General features: G+C 34.2%; 4 protein-coding genes, 1 long non-coding RNA gene and 1 pseudogene across 8 annotated transcripts; 3 read left to right on the top strand and 3 right to left on the bottom strand.

The window, feature by feature from the left end:
* Positions 1–252: 252 nt before the first annotated feature.
* LOC140972041 (isochorismate synthase, chloroplastic-like) lies at positions 253–3,885 on the top strand. The gene is made up of 13 exons (XM_073434515.1): positions 253–519; positions 652–846; positions 960–1,171; positions 1,297–1,414; positions 1,509–1,625; positions 2,015–2,302; positions 2,416–2,534; positions 2,624–2,681; positions 2,780–2,890; positions 3,018–3,102; positions 3,192–3,289; positions 3,384–3,476; positions 3,593–3,885. The coding sequence occupies exons 1-13, from the start codon at positions 397–399 to the stop codon at positions 3,650–3,652; spliced, it is 1,677 nt and encodes a 558-aa protein (XP_073290616.1). The 5' UTR covers positions 253–396; the 3' UTR covers positions 3,653–3,885.
* A 2,545-nt stretch (positions 3,886–6,430) lies between these two features.
* LOC140974628 (probable pectate lyase 3) lies at positions 6,431–7,288 on the bottom strand (annotated as a pseudogene).
* A 614-nt stretch (positions 7,289–7,902) lies between these two features.
* Positions 7,903–9,599, top strand: LOC140972040 (uncharacterized). Its single transcript, XR_012174425.1, has 2 exons — positions 7,903–8,755; positions 9,306–9,599. It is a non-coding gene; the product is annotated as an uncharacterized lncRNA (long non-coding RNA).
* Positions 9,600–11,285: 1,686 nt separating this feature from the next.
* On the bottom strand, positions 11,286–14,049 carry LOC140972888 (hypersensitive-induced reaction 1 protein-like). 2 transcript variants are annotated; one of them, XM_073435354.1, is made up of 6 exons: positions 13,928–14,049; positions 12,717–12,908; positions 12,429–12,549; positions 12,210–12,301; positions 12,017–12,113; positions 11,286–11,889 (listed from the first exon to the last, which is right to left on the bottom strand). In XM_073435354.1, the coding sequence occupies exons 2-6, from the start codon at positions 12,903–12,905 to the stop codon at positions 11,525–11,527; spliced, it is 864 nt and encodes a 287-aa protein (XP_073291455.1). In that variant the 5' UTR covers positions 12,906–12,908; positions 13,928–14,049; the 3' UTR covers positions 11,286–11,524. The 2 variants fall into 2 exon arrangements, with proteins under 2 accessions (XP_073291455.1, XP_073291456.1); XM_073435355.1 differs by lacking the exon at positions 13,928–14,049 and adding an exon at positions 12,979–13,843.
* A 6,371-nt stretch (positions 14,050–20,420) lies between these two features.
* LOC140972887 (uncharacterized) lies at positions 20,421–22,988 on the top strand. Of its 2 annotated transcripts, none has more exons than XM_073435353.1 (3): positions 20,421–21,017; positions 21,600–21,988; positions 22,113–22,988. In XM_073435353.1, exons 1-3 carry the CDS (start codon positions 20,882–20,884, stop codon positions 22,527–22,529), a joined length of 942 nt encoding a protein of 313 aa, XP_073291454.1. In that variant the 5' UTR covers positions 20,421–20,881; the 3' UTR covers positions 22,530–22,988. The 2 variants fall into 2 exon arrangements, with proteins under 2 accessions (XP_073291454.1, XP_073291453.1); XM_073435352.1 differs by having other exon boundaries at positions 21,594–21,988; positions 22,113–22,980.
* Positions 22,989–23,926: 938 nt separating this feature from the next.
* On the bottom strand, positions 23,927–27,223 carry LOC140972885 (uncharacterized). 2 transcript variants are annotated; one of them, XM_073435348.1, is made up of 5 exons: positions 26,770–27,223; positions 26,129–26,262; positions 25,405–25,552; positions 25,180–25,286; positions 23,927–24,091 (listed from the first exon to the last, which is right to left on the bottom strand). In XM_073435348.1, exons 1-5 carry the CDS (start codon positions 27,059–27,061, stop codon positions 24,068–24,070), a joined length of 705 nt encoding a protein of 234 aa, XP_073291449.1. In that variant the 5' UTR covers positions 27,062–27,223; the 3' UTR covers positions 23,927–24,067. The 2 variants fall into 2 exon arrangements, with proteins under 2 accessions (XP_073291449.1, XP_073291448.1); XM_073435347.1 differs by lacking the exon at positions 23,927–24,091 and adding an exon at positions 24,299–24,519.
* Positions 27,224–27,554: the final 331 nt, after the last annotated feature.

Here is a 27,554-nt window from a genome sequence, read left to right as displayed (position 1 = left end):
TGAAAAATTGATCAAGTCTAAATAACTAAAGGTGCGCTTGGATTGGTGAATTTGATTCAGAAAAAGATTTGATTAATGATTTCAAGTAACACTCGTCTCGGGTGTATCTGAAATCCGCCACAATTACTATTGAAATTGTTTAATTTGATCAGATTTTTACAAAAAAANGTGGATGGGGATAGTCAATGATATTATTAATACAATACAAGTATTCAGAGAATTATTAGAACTTAATGACATGAAGTCAGGTGTGGCGTGAATTTGAGCTTAAAGCATAGGTGTTTACTTGTATAAATACCAATTCAAGTTCCATTCTGTATTGCTCACAACTTTGGCAATACACCAAAGCACATAGAAACACATATTGAAGAGTGTCAAAAGTTGTCGTTTAAATCCATGGCAGGAGTTGCTTATAAGCACTGTATTTCACGTTCCTCGGACATCGATTCGAGGAAAATATCCTCATCTTCGTCGTCGCCGAATATATTTGCAAAACATTCAGTTCATTTCTCGAATAATGTAAGAACTAAAAGATGTTATTTTTTTTGGTAAAAGAAGAAAATGCAATATGTCTCTGTTTTCATTTCATGCATAGAGTTGGGATTTCATGCAAACATCTGATTATTTATTTCTTTTAATGAATGCATACAGAAATATAAGGAGTTATCTTCACTATCTATGAATGGTTGCCAAGTTGACGATCCAAGAGCTCCTATCGGCACCATTGAAACTAAAACATTTCCAATGGCTCCTACCCCCGATTTAGCTGCTGATCGCCTCAACTCGGCAATCTACGACTTAAAATCGAACCCTTCACAACTTGAATCGGGGATAATCCGACTTGAGGTACGTACATGCTTATTAACTTTTACGTGTCCAAGAAACTCCTTTTCTTGGTCTATTATTTTTTAAAAACTGCCATTTGTTCTGAGTTAAAAAATTGTGATGGTTTTGTGTAGGTGCCCATTCAACAACACATAGAAGCACTAGACTGGCTTCGTTCTCAAAACAACCCTCTTCTTCCTCATACCTACTTCTCCGGTCGAGAATCTAACGTCATCTCTTCCTATGATCATCAAGAAAATCTAGTCAGTGTTGCTGGCTTCGGTTCTGCAGTTTCATTCCGCCATCTCAATGCATTCTCTTTGAATGATTGGCATTCAATCAAAAGGTATCATAATTATTTTTCTTGCATGTTTCTCTCGTATTATCTGACCTTGCTAGCATCTAACAACTTCTTAATTAAGTTTGTTCGAATTTATAATTTGTTGAAACCGTGTTTGTGTTTAAACTCAGGTTCGTATCGAAAACGTCTCCTTTGATCCGTGCTTATGGAGGGATGCGTTTTGATGCCAGGGCTAATATTTCCCCCGAATGGAAAGATTTTGGTTCCTTTTATTTCATGGTTCCTCAAGTAAGAACATTTTTAAGACCCTTTTTACGTGCTTTCACAATCTCATGCACAAGAATACAATTTCTGATTTGATATAAATATATGATGAATACAGGTTGAATTCGATGAGTTTGAAGGATGCTCAATGCTTGCAGCAACCGTTGCTTGGGATAATCGCCTCTCGACGACATACGAACAAGCCGTTGCTGCACTTGAGGCCACAATGTTGCAGGTAGCCTAGCCACTTCGTTTTACAAACCACTTATCCTATTACCTCTAAGTTCTTTAATTAGAACAGCCGACACCAAAAGCACCCAGGTGGCCACGCTGTACACATGGGATCGAATTCGACGTTGGATGTTAATAATAAAGGCCAAGAAATAAGCATATATACCAAGATGAACTTAATGAAATATAAAGGAGCAAGGTATTTAGGGTTTCAAAATTATATTATACGCACCGACTTCATGTTGCATACCACATTTATCAAAAGTCGAGCTTGAGAGTCGAACCTACAGTAGTTTTATACCTGAATACTTCATTTCGACAGTAATTAAATAATTTTTATCTGCATATGCTTCATGTTATTAACTCAATCTATTTATCAACGTTTTGCTGCAGCTTTCCCCAGTTATCAACCTAAATAATAACGCGACTCCAGCCGTTTTGCTCGATCAAACACACGTTCCCAACCAAATATCTTGGGATTCAGCTGTGAATCAAGCTTTAAGTATGATCAGGAGCAAAGATTCGGCATTGAATAAGGTCGTACTCGCACGTAGCAGCCGAGTGCTAGCGAACATAGAAATTGACCCCTTAATATGGTTGGAGTCCTTACAGGCTGAAGGGAAAAATTCGTATCAATTTTGCCTTCAACCTCCCGAAGCACCTGCATTCATTGGAAACACTGTGAGTAGTTCATATATATTTTTCATTATTATGAAATTCTTTGAATACCATTTAATAGAAGAAATTTGTTGTGAAGATATAGTGTAACATATATATTTTTAAAATTTTAATAGCCTGAACGATTGTTTTCTCGAGATGGGCTTCTCGTTAGCAGCGACGCGCTGGCTGCCACACGAGCTAGAGGTGCAACCGAAGCTCTAGACTTACAAATGGGACAGGATTTGCTTTCCAGGTTATTTTTCTATTCTCAATCTCGACTAAATATATTGCTAGCTTCTTGAAGCATTCGAAATAAATTATTTCCATTTGAACCCTTCGCAGCCCCAAAGATCACCATGAGTTCGCTGTAGTACGAGAAAGTATAAGAAGAAAACTCGAGGTAAGTCGAGATTTCAATAAGTAGAGAAACGATTTTTCCTTTTCATATTTAAAGTTTAACAAACACATCGTCTGATTTTCAAATTCTTGAATTTTCAGGCTATATGTTCCAGCACAGTGGTCAAACCAAACAAAGCTCTACGAAAACTTCCACGAGTGCAACATCTTTATGCTAAATTGACAGGCACACTTCACAGAGAGGATGATGAGGTATATACATATAACTAATTGTTCCAATCTTTCTGATAATTACATGGCACCTTTTTTTTTTACGGTTCTTCATTTTCCATTTTTTGGGACGTTCATAAATCCTATAATTGTGAATATAAATTTTCAGTTCAAGATTCTGTCTTCTCTCCATCCAACACCCGCTGTATGCGGACAACCCATGGAAGAAGCACGAGTTTTTATAACCGAAACAGGTTAGGATCGATACATGCACTTAGCTAATATGTTTTCAGTTCAAAAACGCAAGATTGTGTTCGATTTATAATTCGGATAGTTCTTGCAGAATCCTTCGACCGAGGCATGTATGCTGGTCCTGTCGGATGGTTTGGTGGTGCAGAGAGTGAATTTGCTGTTGGAATAAGATCAGCCTTGGTCGGCAAGGTGAGCATACGATACGTTGCATAAAAATGATAATTTATAACAAAAGTAGTCGTGCATGATCTATGCTAATTACGATCTTGGTTCGATTTGTTAGGATATCGGTGCTATACTCTACGCCGGAACTGGGATAGTAGAAGGAAGTAAATCGGCCATGGAATGGAAGGAACTGGAGCTCAAAACCTCGCAGGTTTGTAATAATATTTCAACATCAAATTCGATCGATTGCAACATTAATTTGTCGGACCCTTGATTCTCTGAGATTAATAAAATGTTAGTTTGTCTTCTTTTGTTAATATTGAACAGTTCACAAAATTGATGAAACGTGAGGAGCCTGTCATGGCAGCAAGTAGTGGAGACCATTAAACTTGTGGATTAATCAAGGAAGAAGTTCAGGCAGATGTATTAATTTCGGAATGCCTGAGCAGATGCATGCATGCTCTCCGGTGCTTAATTCAATTAGACAAATAATTGTGATCACACAATTTTTTAATTCCTTGTGTAAAGGCAAATATCAAACAATATTGAGATAAATATATATATAGTGTACAAATAAATTAAATTGTACGTGTTCTCTATATATTATTTTCTTTGATCCATCAATTTGTTGATCAAATGAATAAGCATTTTTTTGTCATATACTTGTTAGATTTTTCATCAAAACATAATTTTACGAGAAAATTATATTTTTGATATCGTAATTTGCATTTATTTTCATTCTCGATCTTTTTTTTTTTTAACGGAGTCCAGCTTGTTGGCCGGAAATTGCTTATGAGGTGGCCACGGATGCTTACATGAATTTTTTGGAAGAAAACTGAAGGAAAATTGCATTGTGTTATGATATTCATTTACCAACTAGGCAATAAACAAAAAAATGAACAAATCTCAAATGCCCCGTGATATATATTGTTAAAAAAAGAAATGATATATGTGCAAGTTTTTTCTAAAAATCTATGTTAATATCCACAACCTTCACATAATGTAAGTAATTTTCAACATATACGACGGACTCGATCAAGAAAAAGCCAAAATGAAAAAAAAAAAAACAAAAAACAAAAAACAAAACAAAACAAACAAAGATGCAATGATGAGACCAAAAATGCAAATTCAATATTAAGATAACTAAAAATAGAGAAAATACAAGTTAGATTAACAAAAAAAAAAATGGTTTTAATTATCTGGTTTTCATCTCCGTAAAAAAATCTTGGCTTCACCGTCACGTCAAATAGTTCTGACGTCATGAATTTATTGGGTTTATGCGTGCTGCACACCACAATTAATATAAAATATATATGTAGCATATAATAATTTCAAGCTCCAGAGAATTGATTAAATCTTAACATTGCGTAGACCTTGGAATAATTAATTTGGTCAGGGAAACTCGATCGATACTAGCTAGTTTTATGTCCTTAATATTTGGCAAATAAATTTTATATAATTTAAATCGTTAAAAGATTTATTATGCAGTGGGGTTAGTATTAGCACCCACTAATATCCATTAGCCCAAAATGAACATCTTGTGGAATGCATTAAATGCTCCCATATGAACATCTTGTGTATCGGGATTTGGATCCTCTACTGTGGCTGAAAACACAACACCTGGTGATGTGCGTTTTTATACAATATTATCAATTGATCATCTGATGGATCTCACACATTGTCAGATAAAATTGAAAAATTGTGAGAAGAAAAGAGATCATCAACTAATCATGTAAAAAGTACACAGTGCCAGATATTGTATCGATAATGTCAAACTTATATGCATATAAACGTGTGATCAGTTGGTCAATTATGGCATGAAGTTGGCGGTCAAGCTTTTAAAAAAGAAGTTAGTCGCTCCAAGTATAAACAACTAGGGATCTCATGTTTCTTTACAATTAATTAATTTTATTTAAAATTTGTCAAAATATTTTATAAAACAAATGAAAAATCTAGAAACACAAATTATTATTGAATTCATTTTTTTTTTTAATAGTTGATTTGGATAAAATAAAAAAAAATTCCTGAATTATTTGGATATAACTAGTTTCCTTTCATTTACTATATTAATATAGCAATAAGCAGGGAGCATGATCATATGAAGATTTACATGTCAGTTTTCTAGTTTCCTGAATACAAACATAAATTTTTACATACTGTTCTTAAGCAAAAAATACTAAGAAATTCTGGTGATCAATTTGGTAACTCCAATATTTTCTCTGAATTTCACCTAATTTAGAGAACTTGTGATATTTATGTTATACAGTATGAACGTTACTACTTAACGTCGTGTTTCTAACAAGGTTTTCTACGAATACACTCGAGACGACCCGAAAATCTTTCACCAGGTTTTGGGCTAATGGTGTCTGTCGATTCCACCCGCAAACTTGTGGTTCGGATCTCCGGATTGAGTGAAAAAAGCTCCATTCATCTCCTTCAAATTTCCATACCCAATTCTTCCGGGTGCTGTTGGCTTCCACCAATGGCGTACATTAACCAATCATCGTTAACGATGCGCACGAACCCGTATCGAGCTCAAGGCATTATTTGAACTAATCCCTTGCCAAAGTGGTTGAAAGCTAGGGTTATTTGCATTATGGCATCGTCCGAGTGACTCACTTGCTCCGAACAGCATCGCCTGCATTTATGACGATCATATGGATATAACGACACCATAAAATGTGTTGGTTGGTCATGTTAACGGTGAATTTGTATTTTTATCTATGTAACTTACATGTTTCTTTTAATTTTTATCATTGTATTGTAAATTTTTATTTTTTGTCTGGTAACTTGTATATTTTTTTTCATTTTTTGGTACTTTTACTTGTATGTTTTTTTATCTTGTATTCTTTTTTGACCGAAACACACAACAGAATGGAGTAAAAAAAAAATATCAAAAATGAAAAAATAATCTCTTGATCATTATTAACATGATCAAAAGTTTAAAAAAAATACAGATTACAAGAAAAAATATATATATTTTTCTCAATTTAGTCGAATGGGTTTTGTCGATGAAACACATAATCAAGGTTCTAAAAAATTATGAAATTTATTTTTTTTCTTTTTTAATGACATGAGAGGTGTAAGTAACATTTATAATTTTTATCATGTGTACATCATTCGGCTCCCAGTTAATTAGTTTCATGACCTAGTTAAGCAATTTAATTACCTCATTGCCTCAATGGCTAAGTTCGACATCGAAACATGATAAATCCAAATATTTGTCGCTCCAAAAAGAGAAATGCCATCTCCATCGCTTCTAGTTCAAAAATCATAATGCGTTACCGAATCCCTAATGATTTCTCCATTGCTTTTCTTGATGTCAGGAACTCGGATATTATAGATTACCATATTACTTATATATTGTAGGGTTATGCTCGCGCCATTGGTGATGTGCACTTGTGCTCCGCGGCCATCTATCGTCTGATGGCTCGTCATGATAAGCTCCTGGGTCAATCTGATCACCATATCATGTGCAAATATGATCCGTAATGGTTGTGCTTGTATCACAGCATGTCACAGAGTTCCTGGTTTCGGGTTCAGGAGATCGCTGTCTGAGGGGTCGGTCACGACATAATATTTTCCGGCTTTACCTCCTGTCGTGTGACGACCAAACCCCAGAACACATTTCACCGACTTCTTCCGATTTCTATCCCAATTCTTGCACGTCTCCAACATTGATCAATAGGGTTTGTGGCCATGCATGCACCATCGTACTTTCTCAACCCTCTCCAAGGGCTATTGTCACCTTCCTCAGACCTTTACATATGGAACCAGAGCACAAATATTAACAATATCATAGTAGTGGTAAAACAAGAAAATAATATTTTTTATCAGTAACATATATATTCGGGCAACGTACATATGAACCTAGCGATACAAACAAAGTCATATATTTATAGTAGTTACTATTACTATTACTATTATTATAGATATAGATAATATAGATATATCAAACAAAAGTCAATAATCACTTGTTTCAAATATGTACAAATACTACCTAAACAATGTGGTTTTTCGCATCCCAACAACTCATTCCGTATATATATACCAATTAAATTTTTTTGAAATCTAGAAATTTCTCTCCTAATATTAAGTTTATCAAAGAAACTATAACATTATATTAATTTTTTCTATTAGAAAATTCTGTTCCTATGTTAATATTGAACAATTATATATTTATTTGAAGATAAGTTAGTTTTTGTTTTTATATATAAGTTAATGAAAAAAAATTACGGTGTATAGGTGCATGTTATAATCGACATATGTATAGTCAAACATATAATATTTTTGAAGAAGTATAATAATTTACGGTCTTACGTTTTATTATTGAAAATTAACTTAAGACATATATATTGTAATGACCCGATTTAATTATATATTATTTGACGATAATTAAGATTTATTATTTTAAATTGAGGAATTTAAAATAATTAGTCAGATGATTAAATTGTGTATTTATGCATATTTAAATTTTATAGCACACAAAAATTAAAATAAAATAGACAGATTCAAATTTCGAATTCAAGATAAAATATAAACACACATATAATATTAATATATATATATATATATATATATATATTATAATACACACTCTCTCTCACACACACACTACACCTATAAACACACACGAATTCACTCTCTCCTCTCCCGTAACTTTCTGTTCAAATTTTCACACCACCGCCGTCACCTTTGACCGCTGATTGTGGTCGTACCGATAGCCGAAAAATTCAAGTAAATATATGGTTGGAAAGCTCTTGACGAGAGATATCCATTGATACCATTCCTGTTAGGTGAAATCGTGACTTTGAAAATCGAAACCCGCCGCCGGTGTCACCGCTGAAATCGACGTCTTCCGCCGCTCAAAAGTAAAAATTGAATGAGGGGTTTTGTTCTTTATGTCGTAGGATTTCTTTTGGTACCACTTTGACAAATTTTAGAGAACCCCTGTGTTTTCTGCGTAATTCCGGTCATCTTCTCAGGCGAGTTTGCCGCCAGTTGCCGGTTAGCTTCGGTTTAGGCTCGAGTTTAGCCACTGTTGTTCGGATTACAAGCTGACTCGGTGCGAATTGTTGTCTATGTGAATTTAATTCATTTTCAACTCAAATATTGTATCATTATTGATTAATTATTGGGTTATTATTGTAGGTTCCGGAATTGTGCGTGTTGGAGGTATAATCTGGAGAACCTAGAATTTATCGCAGTCGCTTGAATATTAGTTTAGTGTCATTTAAAGCTGAAAATAATATTTTACGACGATAAAATAGAAATGATTTATTTTAGACAATTTAGTCGAATAGTGGAATTTTAGAAATTTAAAATGCTTAAATAGTTAAAATTGGATTTTTATTTGAATTTAAATAATTGTAGAATTTTAGATGATAGTAAGATCATTTAAATTAATATTCAGGTGAATTATCTGAGTTGACATTTTCAGGACTTTATTGAGGATTTAAGTTATTTTGTGGTAATTAAAGTCCAGTTGAGGTACGCATGAACTGTTTTATTATGACGTCTATATGATGTGAAATGACGTTAAGTACTTTGTAATGAGTTTGTGGCGTGCCTTATGTGCTTCTGTGAATACGTGATTACATTCATGCATTTATTTGTGTGGATACTATTAGTGCATAGCATTTCGAGCCTTGACTCCTTTGATTAATATTGATATTGATCTATCGAGTTGTTGCGTCATCGATGGAGCGGGTGGGTAGGATTAGCACTCCTGATGACTTGCATGAGGGCTGAGCGAGTAGCTCCCGTACCCTCGATGCTACGTGCATGGATGAGTGGCGACTTGATGTTGCGTTGCTACGTTCCTGGCACGGGTGGCCACTGTTACTGTTGTTGATGCGATTCATTTGGACTCTGTTTGGTATCCATTATCAGTTGTTACCTTTCACGCATTGCATTGCATCGCATTTTACTTGATGTTATTTCATATCAGTTAAATTTGTCGTAATATTATTGGTTCGTCGTACTGGGGCCCGACCCCTCGTTTCTTTTTATGATGTGGTTGTTTTTGATGCCATAGCAGGTTATCCAGGAGGATTTGACGCGTCTGGTGGAGCGTCAGGCAGTGGTTCCCAGTCGTCGAGTCATGATTGAGAGTTCCCAGATATATATACTATATTATGGAGTCATACATTTACCGGAGAGATGCCCTGTGTAGCTGTACTGTTATTTTTACGATGTTTTGAATTGATAGTTGTGTGATCGAGCCTTGCCGGCTCTGCATGTGTTTAGTCCTGGCCAGTGCGGCTATAGGTTGTGAATTGATGTTATGACTTTATTTCGAGTATATATATATTATTTGTGATGTTTTATTTTTTTTTTTTTTGGATATCCTATTTACGAATAGGTCATGCCGAAATTTCTGTAAACCCAAAATGGAAAATTTTCGCTTTTGCTGTTTACATTAATAAATCCTGGTTGTCTGGTCATTAAATATTAATCAGGAGCAGGGGCCCCCACATATATTGTGACATAATCATGATAATTATTTTAGACTACAGTTTAATTCAAATATAAAATTTCTTCTTTAATAATAAATTAGTTATTTACACAAATACAATTCACTTTTATATATCTATTTGAAGATAATAATACTTTTATTTTTGTATTCACGAGAATAAAAATTTTTAGACGTGGCGATGAACATACATTTTTAATGTAGACATAAGTAATTAGTGTAGCTTTTTTTAACACCGCAAGAGGTGAAAAGAAAATTAAAAATAACAATTTTTAGAGGATTGACAGAAAAAGGGGAAAATTGTGGGTAGGATTTATAGTATAAGGGAGAAGATTATAGACCAAAGATGAAAATGCACAAAAATCGGACAAATATTATGGAGCTCGAGAGATTATATAAACTAAATAAATGCAGTACTTATTAATNTAACATTTTTATTCTATAAAAATGCTTGTTTACTATTTAAAATAATATTTCATTTTAAGGAAAAGAAATGGTTTAGAAAGTGTTCCAATGCTACCCTTGTATATTTCAGTTGATTAGATGCATATTGTAATTCAACCCTTTAAATGAAAATCTTAATTCTAATATGATTGTTTTGTATGGCAGAGGTCAGTTGATCTTGTCCAAATATTAATGGGAGAAACAGAAGCTCCAAAGAATGACAGTGCAGCCAGAGATAAGAAAGATCATAAACACGAAAACAAGGAGAAAGATAAGCACAACGAGGAGAAGGAAAATGCAGAGAAAGACAACAACGACAAGAAAAAGAAAGATAAGGATGGTGCAAAGGATAAGAAGAAGGATAAGAATCCTGAGGATAAAAAGGACCCCAGCAAATTGAGGGTGAAGCTCGAAAAGATCGAGCAAAAGATGCAAGATATGCAGCTTATGAAAGACGAAATCTTGAAGATGATTAGTGAAGTTGAAAGCAATGCACCTCCGGCAACTGCATGAAGCGTGTGGTGGAGGCAGAGAGATGGCCGGCAGGAGCAGTCATCCCCCTCTTTTTTCCTATCTTTCTAAACTTTTTGCCATTTATGGTTCCACTGCTGTCTCGATGCCAATGTCATTTGTTGATATTAATTTACATTGGCGGAATTTGTTTTATTGTAATTGATTCTTTGCAGTAGTGGAATGTAATTTGTTTAGTTCAAAACAAGTGTTGATTTGAAACGTGTGTGTGTGTCAATATCTACTGTTGATACACATCTAACCTGTGATTTCTCAGGTCCACTTACGCAGGAATATCGAAGTACTGCTTTGTGGTTTTCTATGAAACAGAGTATTTTAGCTGCTACTTGGTAAGACATTTGAACTGTTTTGTTGCGTACGATCGGTCCTACAATTGATAACACGTTCAGCGCTATATATTTAATGTTCATGATTCATAAAAACATAATTGGTAGAAAAGATATGTTAGTAAGACGTGCGAGAAATACTGTCTTGAATATATACATAATCATTCGCTCAATTCGATTATGGCTACATGTTAATGTCTTATTTTTAAAAATATCTGGAACGCATTTTACCGATAAATAGAGCTGTCAACAGAATTTCATCACTTACATAAATCATATCTTTATACAATTCACAGATAAAGAAGACAATAGAATGCTTTAACACAAACAATTTTGCCATCCAAGACTTCTGTAGTAGCACATAAACAAAACATGATAATAAACCACAAATGCATCCAAGAAACACCTCATACATAAAATCAAACAAATAAAACTATATGTAACATGAGATGCAAGACCGAGATATTCAACACACCGGAGATATTACAACAAATCAGGGTGAGAAACCTGAAGAAGCCCATCACGAATCTGAGTCGCCACATCACGAACCGCACCAGGTCCATGAGGAATAAACACAGCTGAAGACTTTGAATGAGCTCCGATTTCTTTCATTGTATCAAAGTACTGAGTAACAAGAACCATGTCCATGACATCTTTCGCAGTAGTTCCGGGAACATTAACCGAGAAACCAAGCACACTATCTCTCAATCCATCGACAATTGCCTGACGCTGGCGTGCAATACCCAAACCAGAGAGAAACTTGGCCTCGGCTTCACCTTCGGCTCTCTTGATTTGCAGAATCTTTTCAGCCTCAGCTTTTTCATTAGCGGCAACTCTCAGCCTAGCAGCTGTTAAATTGAAAATGGATCTAGAATACATGAGTAACATGGCTCGACCAAAAGAACAGGTGGGCTGACGAGTATTTGAGAAAGTTTTGGATTGAATTTGGCCTTGTGCAGCATTTTATATTTTTACCTGCATTGATTTCATTCATAGCTCTTTTAACATGTTCATCTGGTTCAATATCGACAATTAGCGTCTGAACAATTTCATACCCATAAGCACTCATTGCCTGCAAACAAACAACCATCACAAAACCAATGTCAAAAATTCAAGAATCATCTTCGAGCCTGTCTATATGATCAGTTAACATTGTTCAATACTTTACCTTTTCAAGTTCATCTTCCACAGCCTTAGCAATTTCATTTTTCTGCTCAAATGTGTCATCGAGATTGAGTTTTGGAACGCTTGCTCTTATCACTGAATGACCAGATAACAAAAACATTCTAGGTATGATGATGTTGCACTTTAGTAAACGGGGGCAGTCAACATAAATAAATATATACATTATGCACAGCGACTATTGAGTACGAGGTCAAGAACGTACCATCGAACACATAGGCCTGAATTTGACTTCTCGTGTTGCTGAGCTTGTAGAAGGCATCATTCGCCTTATCTGAAAGGGCACGGTACTGTATTGATGCCACGACATTGACAAATACATTGTCCTGAATGACAATCAGCAAAAATTCAATTTGTAAACTATATACCATCTGAAGCATATCAAAGATTTAAGAATAAATATTCATGTATCATGAAATTAACATTTTTGTGGTTGTGAGCTAGTTTTGAAGCATATGGTTTTGTACTATGATCAAAGTTATCGAAGAGAGACCTTTGTCTTGGTCTCACACCGGACATCTAATTGTTGCAGCCGGAGGGTGAGGTGGCCGGCCAATCTGCTTCCAAGAAACCAAGGCACACAGTGGCAGCCTGGCTGAAGGACGTCGTCATATTTTCCAAATGTTTCCTTGATAGCAACCGTCGATTGATCAACTTGAACACAACATAACAAATTTCCCATGTCCTGCAAAGATTAGAAGGATTGAAGGAAAAGTGACAATAGCTGATATCCAAAGGAAAAAAAAATGACCAACAATTAGCCGGTGGAGTGGTTTTTGGTTTCTTGAAAATACGTCAGCAAAATTAGTTGGTAAAGTAGCTAACTCCAACCATGAAATAGAAGAACCAACCTCCAGGTAACAAGATAACTTTCATATCATAATTCATGATATATAACAGCAGACAAAATATTTCAACAAAAGGGTGGATTGACAAAGCGATTTCACCAAAGATAACACCATCTTGTTTCCAAAATTGAAAACTCTTGTAAACCCCAGAACAAATAATTAAAGTTTATTTTCAGTTTCTCCCAAGATTAAAGTTTGATCTGAAATAGACGGAAATCTATGAGTCCACTCATTTAAGAGTCCGAACCATGATGCCCACCATGTTTTGATGAGGAGACATAAAGAACATTGGACTATACTCTATAGTCTGAATATCTAAAGATAATTTAATCTCATGTAATCCAATACAAATTTGACTAACTATCAAATAACAATAGAACAAGTTCATTAATCGATATGAAATTCATTATCCGCATTCTTGAATTTACTATTTCTTCGATGGGTTGCACTCCGGGCTCAAGTTCTGAGCTCAGTTGCACTCATTATGGGTTTTTATCACTACGGACGCTATGAAATTTTTTAGGGATAAACCCATTAAGAGTGGAGAGGGGAAAAAAATCAATTAAATCCCTCTATCGATCGCCGCACGAAATTCCAGGTCTCGAGAAATCTCAGCAGTAAAAATAGCAACTTTACAAATTAACAAGCAAGTGAGCAAAACACAGACAATCAAACAAAAAATTGAGCCCCCGCTATAAGTCAAATCTCAAGAATTCAATTTTCAACAGATTTTCAAAATCTGAAGCAAAGCCACAAACATTTCAAATATATAATTCAGACAAGAATACAGATCCATCATACACTAAGAACACTGAGCGCTCGCAAAACCAAAAAGAAAAAGCAAGAGAGAGAGTACAGCTTGTCACTGGAGACGAAGACCTCGAAACGAAGACTTGTAATTCGTGAGCGAGAATGGTGGGAGATTTCTGAAAATCTGTTATTTACATAGAGTAGCACGCCATAGGAATATATACACTAATTTATTGGGGTGGACATAGTTTGATTAAAATCGAAATAATCGATATGACCGAAAAATTCGAATTAAATGGTTCGGTTTTTCGATCGTTTACGGTTTCAAAATTAAAAAAATTCGGTTTACGGTTTTGATCCTCTGAAAACCGAAATAATCGAACCGACCATATTATATTTAACTATAGGACTTTTTGTATAATGGGCTAATAAATGGGAAAGATTTTTGTTAGTTTCAGTAAGTTTATATATATTTAAGTTATGCTTCAAGATTGTGATTCATAATCACTGTTGTGATGAATTTAATGTCATTTTTGTTTCTAATTTTGCAAAACAGTATTTTGGAGTTTGACAATTAGAAGTTCAAATTGTTATTGGAGCTCATATTGTTAAATGTATTGAGATTTGAGATGCAAAATCTATGTGCATTTTGGAGTCTTAGAATTGGAATTCAATGAATGTGTATCTTTTTATTGAAGAGTTACTGTTTGTAAGACGGATCTTTTATTTGGGTCATCCATGAAAAAGTATTACTTTTTATGCTAAGAGTATTACTTTTTATTGTGAATATCGGTAGGGTTGACCCGTCTCACAGATAAAAATTCGTGAGACCGTCTCACCAGAAAACAAAAATTTGAAACATATTATTTCAGGTAATTTAGATGCTGCGATGTAACATGATGAGATGTCCCAATTGGACCTGACATGTCTCCTAAGAATCATCGTTTGCCTTGATCCTTTGTAATTCGCAATGAAATCCAATTTAACACCAAAATTCTTCTGAAATGAAATTATGGATCAATTTTATGAGATATATATTCTATTAAGTCATTCATAAAAAAATATTATTTTTTATGTCAAAAATGTTACTTTTTATTATAAATATAGATAAAATTGATTTATCTCACACACAGATAAATATATATGAGATTATCTACGTTTTGATTATGTGGAAAGAAGTATACAATGATTCGTTGGTTTACTCGTCCAATTGGCGTCCCTCCAAATGGTTGATGTATAATAGCAAAGACAACAAATCTGCTTGGTAATTTTCTGCTACTGTTTTGAATTATAACATTTGTAGAAAAGAAAATAACTTTTTTAGAAAATATACTCCGTAGTTAGTATTTTATATTGGCTTGTTTTGATATCTTAATTAAATTAGTGAATATTTCGATATATGTTTGATCTTTTAAATTAGGTGAATAATCCGCACATTTGATTGATGCGGAGTTGAAGACGAGTGATACTTTTCGAAGTGAAGTCTAGTGAACTTGGCTATCAAAAATGTGTAATTAGAAAATAGGGTGTCTTTTAGTTTGATCATAATATTTTCTTGAAATTTAGCGAATTTTCTTGATATTTGAGTGTAACTTTCTGATTAGGCATGTCGACCAAACCATATTAAAATTAGAGCCGTCAAATCGGGTCGACCTGCAACACGTTGTTTGGCTGGGTGAGATGGGTTAGAAAATCGGCAACCCCACAAACCAATTTAGCAAGATAGAGTGGGCCAACCTGTCAATTTTTTATTATATTTAGTTGGTTTGGATCGAGATGAGAAATTGTCAAATTAACCCATCTATTTGGCGTGGCGGGGCGGGAAGGGGCGGGGAGGACGACTCTGGTTAAAATCCATGTGTCATCATATTCTTTATTTTAGTATGTATGAACATAGCAAACAACGATAAAGAATAAGTCATTAATATTACAAGATAACACAATTTCAATATTAATAATATTTTTTCTTGTGTGTAAAATATTTTCATATTCAAATCGACATGTATTTTATGTATTTAAATATATACTTTTGTCAATGTATGCATTAGTCAATGCTAGTAAAAGACATGAGAATTAAATTAGGAAGGAAAGAACCATAGCATTTATCTTGTGCCTCACATTCAAGATAAATTTTTTTATTATTATTATTGCGACATTTTCATATTAGGCTAGATCAATTTCACATTTTGTCTCCAAAGTTTTTGTCTCCATCACGCGTTTATATATTCTTATAAGTTTCAATTTAAGCATATAAAATTGTGAAAACTATGACAATATTCCATGGAATTGGAAAGAAGTTTTCAAATTTATTGGTGATCGAAAAGTCTCAGACAAGTTCAAATTCGTGCCAAATCGAATTTAATTATATTTAAGATGATTTTTCGAATCTTGCAAAGAAAAAATTCGCAATTATTTTTCTAAAGCATTTGCAAAAACTACTTAAATATCTACGAATACACAACCAAAGCTCATCACTAGGCCCGGGGAATAAAGAGATACTCAGGTTATATAATCTTATCCAGAGGAGTGAACCTATGCATAAGTTGACCAAAGATTTTGACAAAGTCAAAAATTAAAAATTATACGTTGTTCAACGTATTATAACTAGGAAATAGCAATATGGAGATACACATTTTTTTATATTTATATTTTATTACGAATTTAATTAGGTCTTGATAATTAATTTATTCAAAGCCAAAATATTACGAGTTTATCCGAGAAAAAAAAAATTTATATCATTAATTACTTGAAGTTTTAAGAAATAATATGCCACTATCATGGGAGCCGCCCATCCTTGTCGTTTGCTTGTTGTATGATTGGGTTGCCTCGTGACTTCTTTACAAATTTAGAAATATTAGTACATTTTTTAGTCATCCAACCCTAAAAATGAAAGACAAAATTTCAACCTGATGGAAATCAAAAATAAAAAAAGGAAAATAGTCACTTTAGTTCTTTACGTTATTATTATTTTCTTTATTATTCCTATAATCTATCAAAGTTATGTTTTAGTCTTGTAACATTGTTTTTTTATCGGTTCTTTTTTTTAAAAAAAAAAAAAAAAATTCCCCCTCTCTTTTTTGGTCTACAGATAACACACATGCAAATGTTTGATTAACTAAAGAGTATTGGTGTCTGAGGGTATAGTTGAGTTGGTAAGATTTGCTATGACGTGAGAAGTTATTTTCCGACATTACATGATCGATCTTCGTGTGGAACATATTTCTCACTAAAATATTGTTAAGATATGCTCTGTGGTCGATGTTTGCAGTCATCTCCCTTATATCCTTACATACTCATACACATATCTCGATTTATTATTTTATATGGGTCAAGTAGTCTCTTATCCATATAAAGGGGTTTCTCATTCATGGTAAATATATATATTTAAAATTAAAAAAAAAAACCAAGAGAGTATCGGGATATAATGAACATCAATCACGTCGGCCTTCCATGTGATTAAACTAAATCTCGTGTAAAACCCAATTCTTTAACTTATCTCGAGGGCCCAAGTAAATAAGACGTATATAACATTTGGCCCCTTATAGAAACAATATCATTGGGCCGTAATGGAAAAGGCCCATCCAAACACTTGTACAGAAAAGCCCAGTTTCTCGGCCAACAGAAATCCGGTCCTCTTTAATCGAAAATTTTTCTTACGAGGAAAAAAAACAACCCCCCAACTACCCACCTCTACAATTACGCCAACGACTAATACTATCTCGAATAGCACTATCGACCGCCACTGCCGTCGCCATCGCCGCTACTACCACGGTCACTACCACTATCACTATCAGCATTATACTGTCATGCAGTGGAGGAGTCACATGCATGTATACCCGGGCCAATTTTTTTTTAAAAATTTATATGTAAATTTTGTATAATTTTGGAATAATATGATATTAGTCCGAGTATATCAATTTAAAATATTAAAAGATTCTAGAGTTTAAAATTTTAGTCCGAACATAACCATATTTCTGGCTCCGTCACTGCTACGATGACAACGACGACATCTATTACTATTATCATTGCACTACAAATGCCATTACGATCAATACTAATATTCTTGTTGTTGGTGTTTGAAGAATAGAATCATGTAATGTCGGTTGTTTTATTAATCATCCGGGATACACTGGACCTGGCTTCTTGGTCCTTTCTAGATGTAACACTTTGTCCACTAGCCACGTGTGCATGGCCAATTAAAAAACTTTCGTTCCATTTATTTATTCACCTCGATCTCGATCAATCTTATTTCATGTTATCGGAATAAAAAAAGAAAATTTTATATTATATTCAGCACTGCGTTATTAATTTAATTAAATCAAATGTATCGGGCCTCATTTAGTATCGGGCCTCATTTAATTGACAGATGATTGGCCATGACTTGCAACTGCAATGTCAACAAAATATATATTATTAAATATATAGTGACAGATATGTCTGTGTGTGGTTTGTAAATTACTATGTATATACAGAGTTTTGTTCAATATATATATGAAATAATAATGGTTGTAAGCGCTGGAAATTGGAATTAAATTTAAATTTTGAATTAAAATCATGACTCATGAATGTGAGAGTGTCTTTTGACTTTCAATATTTTTGAGTTAGTTATGGCTTATGATTGTGGAAGTGTCTTTTGACTTTCTACATTCTTGAGTTAATTGGAGACTTTTGGTTCTTCACGTTCTTGAGTTAATTGCAAGTAAGGGTGGGCAATCGGATCGGGTTTTTCGGGTTCCACCCGACCCGACCCGACCCCTGATCGGGTGCAATTTTCGGGTAAAATCGGGTAACTAGTCGGGTTCGGGTACTACTCGAACCCGACTATATTTTAGTCGGATCGGGTTCGAATATATAGTTGCTACCCTCGGGTACCCTTTTTAAAAATAAAAAATATATATGAGCTTATAATTAGACTAGTCCAGTTTAATAAATTGAAAAATGTTGCACCACATCTAATTAATTATTACATTCTTTTCCAAAGCTGTACCTGTACGTTTCTCATTCCAAAGCAACGCAATTACTGAGCTCTACTTAGAACGAGGGTTGGTGATTGTGAGCGGCAGTCCCGGGAGAAAATGTTATTTTGTAAAAAAAAAAACCCCCGAACCCGACCCCTACCCGAACCCGATCTTATCGGGTACCCGAAAAGACGGGTAGTGTCAAGAATCGGATCGGGTTCGAGTAATGAGAATGCTACTTGAAAAAATCGGGTATCTGATCCGAACTACCTAAAACCCGAAAAACCCGATCCGTGCCCACCCCTAATTGCAAGATTAATTGAGTTAATTAATCTTGTGTGACTTTTGGTGTTTATTTTGGAGATTATAAATAGTGTGTTCATTTCTTCAGTACATATATAAAAATATATTTTTTTACAAGCACACTCAATATCTCACTCAAACATTCTCTTGTATTTCATATTTTTAGCTTTTCATTTGGTCTCTGGTAAGTTTTGATGATAAAGTGAAAGTACGTTTTCAGTTCGTCGGTGTCATGATAAGTTGTTGTATGGTTGTGTCGTTGTAACATGGGAAACAATTGTATGTCTTGATCCTCAAAACAACTTCGGAAGAGACAAATCTGTTTTAAAGAAACCGTGTTTCTTACATGTCTTAATTTGATTTACTGATTTTTTTATTATTTTACATACTCGATATTTATACTTCTAGTTGCATATTGTTTTTGTTTAGTAATATGTATGTACATATACGATCATATTTTCGTTTACCATTCTATAATTGTTATTTTCATACTTCGAATTTTAGCATTTTGACAAACAGCGTTTATTGTTGCAAAATAATATTGTTTTGTTTTTTAAAAAATTTAAGGGGAATATATTATCAAATTTATAATAATTAAATTAAATATGTCTCTATGTGATTCGAAGGCCGACCAAAAGTCTTGTCCACAGCAATTGGTTTAATAAGCCAACTATGACGCTGTAATTAGCATAACATATATCGTCAAAATAAATAATTTCGTACGATTAGCATATGGTTATGAAAGACAAAATGGTGGTTCAATAAGGGTCTAACAGCTCATCACTTGTAATTTAAAGGAAAGAAATTCCAATTATAGTTTTAAAAAAAATTGAAACATTAATTTTTTTAGAAATTTTTCATAGATTAAAGATTGAGTAGGTCTCTTGTGATACGATCTCACAAATCTTTATTCAAGAGATATGTCAATTCTACACATATTTACAATAAAAAATAATACTTTTGAAATAAAAAAAAATATTTTTTATGAGTCACTCAAATAAAATATATGTATCACAAAATTGTTTCACGATAGTTTTGGTTTTAAAGATTTAAATTATCTAGTTTTACAATATTTGTTTATATAATTTGAGAGAAAATAATTTGGATAAGTAAAATCAAATATATATAATATTGGCTTCATAATATTTTTAACCTAAGTTGTCTCTTTCAATTATATAGATTTTCGTTTATTTTTCGTACTCAAATAAATATATTTTCTGATTGTGATATGCATCTACTAAATGAGCACAACTATATAACAAATTAAATAAAAATAAAATAAGAAACCTTTTTTGCTAAATATATATTTAGAAATCGATACCGTAATAATTTGACTCGTTATCAAACTGGCTTCCTCTGTTCTCCTCCATAGTGGTACCAAGAATAGATGCACAGAACCACAGAAATTGATCTCTAGCTGCTATCGATTCCGGCTAACGCTTCTCTCTACATTCTTCGCAGACAACGCATATTGTTTGTTCCTTAATTTCTTCGAAAATATTAGCAGCGGAGAGATGAAAGAAATGATGGGAGTAATGAGCAGCAGGTGTTCTCACACTTCTCACATCACAGAGATCATTATCACAAGCTTTTTCCGTCACAAAATTTGCATCTCCTGCTAGTTTGGCCAATCCTCAAGCCTAGCGCCGGTGAAGGGTCTGCGAATTTTTTTCTTCTCACGGTAGAAGTAATCAAAATCAGCGGTACCGATTGCAAAAGTGGCAGATTCTTGAAAATTTCATACTTGTTCTGTACTGTTGCTGTTCTATGTAAAAAAAAAATTATATCTACATATAGAAATGATGATGGGTAGGGGGACGATCTGTGGTGGTGACGGTGGCCATGCTCCGAATCAGAAGCAGAAAGTCAAGATTTCTTCTCTTGATCAGCCTTTTGATTCAATCTTTACGTCTGCTTCTTCAAATCCTTTTACCGGTACGTGTTTATTGATTTTTGGTAGCAAAATCTTCGTTGACTTTTGTTGAAGCCACTTGTCCAAAGGTGGAGCTAATGAATTTTATGCTTTTAAACAACTTATACGTGGTGGTTGATACGATATGATTTTTTTTTTTGTTGTTGAAAAAATGAAGTGAAATATTGAACCTTCAAATGGATTGAGTCACCCCCCAAGTCCCAATGTCAGGATCCGCAGCCTACTCTGAAAGTATTGCATAAGATGCTAACAATCTTCTTTTTTCTCCCTTGAGCTTGCTTTGATTTTACTTCATTTTTATTGTTGAAATTGTTTTAGTTGAGATGTGATACAATTTTGGTCATATTATTCTTGGAGCAGCAAGAGCGACGAATAGAGGCTGTGCTAGGAAACATAATGTTGTCAGTTGGTGAAATTCGTATTTTTTATGAACATAATGAAATTTGAGGATAACTTTCTTTTGAGCCTCCGTTTTATTCACACCTCGTAGTCATTGTTGTTGCTGTTGTTTTCTTCATACGAGTCAATATATATTGCATTGCTATATATATTGCATTGCTGATTGAGTTCTGTTTCAGGCTCAGGTGCCATGGTTAATTTTGGAGCTTTTAGTGTAAACATGTCTGGAAACTTGTTTGGTCGATCTTTCGAACGAGAAGAGATAAGTGGAGATGAGTATTTGGATGAGTATTTCAATCATCCTGAGAAGAAGAGGCGTCTTACGGTGGACCAAGTTCAGTTTCTTGAGAAGAGTTTTGAGGCTGAAAATAAACTCGAACCAGAAAGAAAGAACCAGCTCGCTGTAGAGCTCGGTTTACAGCCTCGACAGATTGCAATATGGTTCCAAAACCGCAGGGCTCGGTCGAGGACAAAGAAAGTAGAAACTGATTATGAGTCATTAAGCGAGAAATATAAGTGCCTGAAAACCAATTACGATAACCTTCTCAAGGAGAATGAGAAACTCAATCTAGAGGTGATGATGCTCGATCAAGTCTAAGCGTTCTTTATTTAAATGAGAAACGAAGAAGCTGAATTTCTGAGTAATTTATGCTCAAACATTGTTGTATTCCTTGTGTGTTGACTAGTTTGTCGTGTAGGTTTTTCACCTCAAAGAAAATCTTGATGCTAAAGAAAAGGAGAAGGAAAACTCGCAATTTTGCATCATGAAAGGACCATCTGAATCATGGATGGAAAAACCCATATCTGCTGCGGTCTCTAAAGACAAAGGATACACAGTGTTGACAGTGGCATGTCTAAATGAAGACCAAAGTGAAGCCAGAAGTGATTCAAGTACCGCTACAGATAGTCTATGTTACAATAACGAGAGACTCTCTTTGCTTTTTGAAACAGGTGATTCTTCTCAAGTGTTTGAACCTGATCAGACGGGTTTTTCAGATGAATCTTTGAAAGAAGCTTACATCTCTCCAAAGAGCAAAGAAGGCTACTGCCACGGCCCCCCTGCAAACTCACGGTTTCCGATCGAAGACCATGGCTTTAGCTTCTGGTCATATTGAGTTCCGCCTGGTGTATATGTTTTGTTTTCTTCAAAGTTTTTTTATTGCAGTATATGAAAGTACTCGTTCGTTTTCTGGCTATGTTTGAAATAGCTACTACCCCGTATTGTATTCTTGTTTTGGCACAATGTTTGTGGATTGGACTCCCTTAGAATCTGATTTTGATGAGAAATGAGAGTACAAATTCATGTCAAACATTCGGTCATGTCCTGTGCTGGAACATCAATATGTTCTTTGTTCTTCAAATTCTTTCGCGCTATGAATCTCTTGGAGGAAGTGACTATACGCCACACCGTCGACCCGAAAGCTCATAGAAGCGTAAGACACGATCAAGAAGACAATGTGTTTAGATGTTGGAAGATGCCGCATATGTTGCGGAGCACAAAGTATTGAGTTTGTATTGCTTGGTGGAAAAAATTCTTACGTATTATAAAAACTTGAGTAACTATGTACTTTTTCTCCTCTAAATCAGGAACCACTATTTATTAAAAAGTTATTTACAAATTATTAAAAAGATTTTACAAGTCGTTTTAAGAAGTAAATATGTGTTTGACAATTATTTTATAAAAAAAGGTTTTTATTAATTAAAAATAATTTAAAAAATGTTTGAACAACAATTTTACAAAAAAAATTATTTGTAAGTTTATTTTTTCTCATTTTTTGGCAAATTATTACCCATTCGACCGGCATTTTTTAATTTATGAACATGAAAAAGTACCTTTCAGTTCTTTTTTAAAAATTTTACTTGGAGAATAAATTTTTAAAGAACATTTTCATGAACTTTTTACAAAAATCTTTTCCTAACACAAACTTTAAATATTTTTTAATTAAAAAATATTAAAATTATTTTTAAAGTATTTATCCAAACAAAATTTGACCTCAAAGATCCAAACCCTATTCAAGCCCAAAAGTTAGAACTTTCAGTTTCAGTTGAGGAGACTTTAGATGAGCTAAGAACATATTGGGGGAAGGTACCATCAAATGTGGCATGTGACTTGGATGGCATAATGTGATCGTGTACTATAAATTCGTAAATATATTTTGGTTGAATTTGGATCGATGAATTTGATATAGAGATAAATTTGACGAATGAATTTCAAATAATATTATTGAAATTGTACAATTTAACATGAAATTCGCTTATACTTTTATATGTTCATCCAAGTTAAAAAAAAATTTGAAATTCATATGTCCAAATAAAGCTTTGATTCTAAGCAAGAATATTGTTCAGATTAAATACCATTGTTATTCAGCTTATGCTTTTATTTTATTCCATGTCGCATATGATATTAATAGGATTTAATTAATGTGGGGTGAATGTTAGGACCTATAGTAATCAAATTAAGGTTGCACTTGGACATGGAGCGAAGTATTTGACTGGAGAAAACATTTCAATTGACGCTATTTTAGGTATATTTCAAATACAACACAATTATTATTAAAATTACTTACTTTATGATATTTGAATGTTGTCAATCCAAACGAGTCAGAAGAATTTGAGATGCATCTTCTCAGATTCATCAATCCAAGCGCAACGACTAATACAAACTAATCGAGTGATCCTGCAAGTTTTTCGAGCTATCTTAATTATTTTAAAAAAAAAAAATTTATTCAGTAGCTCACAAATTCATGAAACAATTAATTTTCAAGGTCAAGAACACAGTCCTTTCAGTAAGATCGGAATGATACAAATAATATTAGCATGACGACGGGGCGTAAACCTTGTCCCGGATTCAACTCATTGAAAGTGCTAGCTCAACTTTCGGATATGATGCTTATCTTCATCAGAACAACTTCAATGGAGAATATACGGTGTTATTTACAAATTTGAAGCTACACTTTGTGCATACATACAGTTGGGTAAGCAAACCATTGTCATGTCTTTTTGACATTTTAAACTGGATATATATTTTATGAATGGAAGATGAAGCCTGCACAACTCCAAGAATCAAAATCTGAAATTGTCCTTCAAGTAACATACCATTTCTTGCTGCACCAATCAGATTATATGCAGTTATATCTGGGGTTTGTAACAGTATTTTATCTACTCTTCTTAACATATATCCCCGAAATAAATATAAAACAATTTAAGAAATGCGAGCACACATAGACTGAAATCCCGAGTAGAGATGTCCATTGTCGGGTATATAACATGGAAACACCCTCAGGTTTGGTCCAACGGCAGGAATCCATCAGGTCTATGCAGTGGCGGAGCCACAAATGTGATAATGTATGACTACATTCGATATAATATATCGGTTGAAACCACGTTTTCCAAAAACTTGATTTCCGGAGAGTTGACATGATGAACAGTTTTACACTTTATTATGCAATACATGTATGTTGAGGATCGGAAAATCCAAATTAATATTAAACATTTACACGTATAAGTTGGTGCACCACCCAAGGCCAACTTAATGAAATATATGGGGATTGTGTTCCATGTGGAAACTACTCTGTTCGAAAGTTATGGCACAAACAACAATTTTATGATTTGACGATAACTGTGAATCCCATAGATCACACTCTTTCCACTGATGGGGGAGAGAAGGAAAACTAAATCAAACGCGACCTTTTCAACTACACCTTGAGTTAAGCAAGATGAAAACGTTCAAGCATTATAGGAGTAAGGAATTTTAAAGAAACTTACAATCAGACACAAGAGGATGCATCCAGTTGCACCAGGGAACAAAGCATACCAAAAGTTCAGATGATGAAGCTTAATTCCATCGATGAAAAGTAATGGCAAGCTCGCAGCTGAAAACCAATAGAGAAAACTCATTCTTAGCAGTTCAAGAACTCGTAAATGTAAGACAAATGGCATCGTTTTCAGGAAAAAAATGCGATTAGGAGAGTTTAATCATAAAAATATTGCCTGGTGGATGTATTGCACGAGTGCAAATCATGAAGGCTAAGGCGGCAGCAACAGCAACACTCCGAGCAAGCCAACAAGGACCGAAGACTGAGAATGCCAAAACACCTATTGCTGCACAACCAATTTGAGCGACAAATACATTGTATTTCTGCAAGAGGAGGCCAAAGATTGTACGAAATAACTACCACAATTCAAGGAAACTAGAGTTTTGTAAAGCAGGGAATTTCTAGATATATAGATTTTGATGTCAAAATCGATTTGAGATTCATAAAACCCTTCAGTGACTACGTACTCCAGGTTCCCATTTAGTGCCGGAGTCAGAATCTCACACAGGAAGGGCGAAACTAAAACTCAAAACATTTAGAGGGACAAAATCATATTTTTATTTATAGATGATATACAGAAATATATAAACCTATAGGAAAGGTTAGGAGGGAAAAGGAGCAATTGTCATCGCCACTCCCTTAGCTCTACCACCGTTTGTGTGGCCGTTTTCTTAACTTTTTGGATATGCAATGGTTAAAATTAAAACCTCAACTGAAGCAGCATAGACAAGACTCTGAAAGCTACGGTATGGAAAAAAGTAAATATACTTAGTATTGGTATTACCACCGACATGATTTTTCCACATTCTTTTATTATACCGGTGCCATAAGATATAAAGGGGTTTCAGCCAGAGTTTTAGGCCATTGAATGGAAAGAAAAGAAATCAAAAGCTGCATACCCTGGCACCAGGAGAAGAAGGGGTGGCAAAGAGAACCGCACAAACCGCTCCCACTGGCGCAATTGTGATCGAAATGCCTTTGGGTGCAAGCATTTGATCCACCTTTCCCAATATGGCCATGGCTGCAAATGCCCCTGTCCAGAATAAACCACCACCAAATCATAAATTTTTAACTTTAGAACACTCGAGCAGCTCAAAAAGCTCGAATTCGGTAGTTCATACTCGCTTAGCAATTGGGTAAGACCAAATTTGAACGCAAAACTTTTGCTAAACACAAACTTTACATTTATCAAGAATAGACAGTACTCTACCCAGTATAAAATATCATACAAACTAAAAATCTGCTGTGGTTGACGAACCAAGAATTTGATTTCGGGGACTGGGATTAACAGCTAATACTCGATAAAATAAAAATCAGAGAGTTTAAGCAATATACTATAAGTCACATAAATGATTGTTTTTATCAATTAAATTAGCAATTTTCCCCCATCCGAAGCTCCTTCCATAAACTTTTATATAGAGCTTGCTGCAAACAATTTCGTCCCACGTTTATGCAAAAGAAAAGAGAGAAGAACCCATATTTACACACAATACCAGCAAAAAACAAGCTCCTGAATAAGCAAATGGAACACAACTTGTACCTGCAGAAGGCCAAACTATATCACTGAGGGAAGGAGCTTTGGAGCTCTTCTCGGGAGTCCAGCCATCCCACATTGGCGCGGCCACATTGCTCGATGATGAAGTTACACACAGCCCTCCTCTTTTCAGTCCTTTTGCGGTTGGAAAACCACAAAGATTCTTGATTTCTCTGCCTTTGCCGCATTTCCCGGTGGTTGAATTACGAGGAAAAAACAATTTTTGGGGCGTGGGCAGAAAATTTTTGGACAACAACAGATGCTTAATAGGGATATGAATTTGCCTACCCATCATCATCGTTTATTTATTGGTTAAATTTCGAAAACATTGATTTTATTGCAGAATTTTCGGATTACATAAAAGTGAGGGGGGACTTTTGGTGGAGACGAAAGGGTAATGGCCCATATCCCATGGACGACCAGCTCAGTTGCCACCGTCAAAAGATGCAAATTTTTTTCCTGTCTCAAGAAGAACAAACTAATTATTTACTTAATAATTAATTTTTAATTCCATGGTTATGAAACTTACATATTCATTCTTGTACAGTTATACATGTTAAATAAAAAAGACTAATTAAAAAATAAATTTTTTCAAAAGTAAACAAAAATTTGTGATATATATATATATATATACATATGTATATATATACATATATATATACATATATATCTAACATACATATAAATATATGACTTCTAATTGTGAATTTTCTAATTTAGCAAATTAAATCAATAGTTTTTTATTTGTTCTTTTGTAATTTATTGTCTATCTTAAATGCCTTTGAATATTA

This window comes from Primulina huaijiensis, chromosome 3, assembly GCF_012295235.1.
Source record: "Primulina huaijiensis isolate GDHJ02 chromosome 3, ASM1229523v2, whole genome shotgun sequence".
In the NCBI taxonomy this organism is placed as follows: Eukaryota; Viridiplantae; Streptophyta; class Magnoliopsida; order Lamiales; family Gesneriaceae; genus Primulina; species Primulina huaijiensis.
Note: the sequence above shows the minus strand (reverse complement) of the source record. Positions and strands in the feature narration are given on the sequence as shown.

Excerpts from the sequence above, each read along its gene's own strand:
- LOC140972041 (XM_073434515.1), top strand. The coding sequence starts at position 397 with ATGGCAGGAGTTGCTTATAAGCACTGTATTTCACGTTCCTCGGACATC. Across the intron at positions 1,415-1,508 it reads TTTATTTCATGGTTCCTCAA|GTTGAATTCGATGAGTTTGA; the intron begins GTAAGAACATTT and ends TGATGAATACAG. Across the intron at positions 2,303-2,415 it reads CTGCATTCATTGGAAACACT|CCTGAACGATTGTTTTCTCG; the intron begins GTGAGTAGTTCA and ends AAATTTTAATAG.
- LOC140972888 (XM_073435354.1), bottom strand. The coding sequence starts at position 12,905 with ATGGGAAATTTGTTATGTTGTGTTCAAGTTGATCAATCGACGGTTGCT. Across the intron at positions 12,550-12,716 it reads GGTGTGAGACCAAGACAAAG|GACAATGTATTTGTCAATGT; the intron begins GTCTCTCTTCGA and ends ATTGTCATTCAG. Across the intron at positions 12,114-12,209 it reads TGGAAGATGAACTTGAAAAG|GCAATGAGTGCTTATGGGTA; the intron begins GTAAAGTATTGA and ends GTTTGTTTGCAG.
- LOC140972887 (XM_073435352.1), top strand. The coding sequence starts at position 20,882 with ATGATGATGGGTAGGGGGACGATCTGTGGTGGTGACGGTGGCCATGCT. Across the intron at positions 21,018-21,593 it reads TTCTTCAAATCCTTTTACCG|GCTCAGGTGCCATGGTTAAT; the intron begins GTACGTGTTTAT and ends GTTCTGTTTCAG. Across the intron at positions 21,989-22,112 it reads ATGAGAAACTCAATCTAGAG|GTTTTTCACCTCAAAGAAAA; the intron begins GTGATGATGCTC and ends TTTGTCGTGTAG.
- LOC140972885 (XM_073435347.1), bottom strand. The coding sequence starts at position 27,061 with ATGATGATGGGTAGGCAAATTCATATCCCTATTAAGCATCTGTTGTTG. Across the intron at positions 26,263-26,769 it reads TATAGTTTGGCCTTCTGCAG|GGGCATTTGCAGCCATGGCC; the intron begins GTACAAGTTGTG and ends TATTCTGGACAG. Across the intron at positions 25,287-25,404 it reads TCGTGCAATACATCCACCAG|CTGCGAGCTTGCCATTACTT; the intron begins GCAATATTTTTA and ends ATTGGTTTTCAG.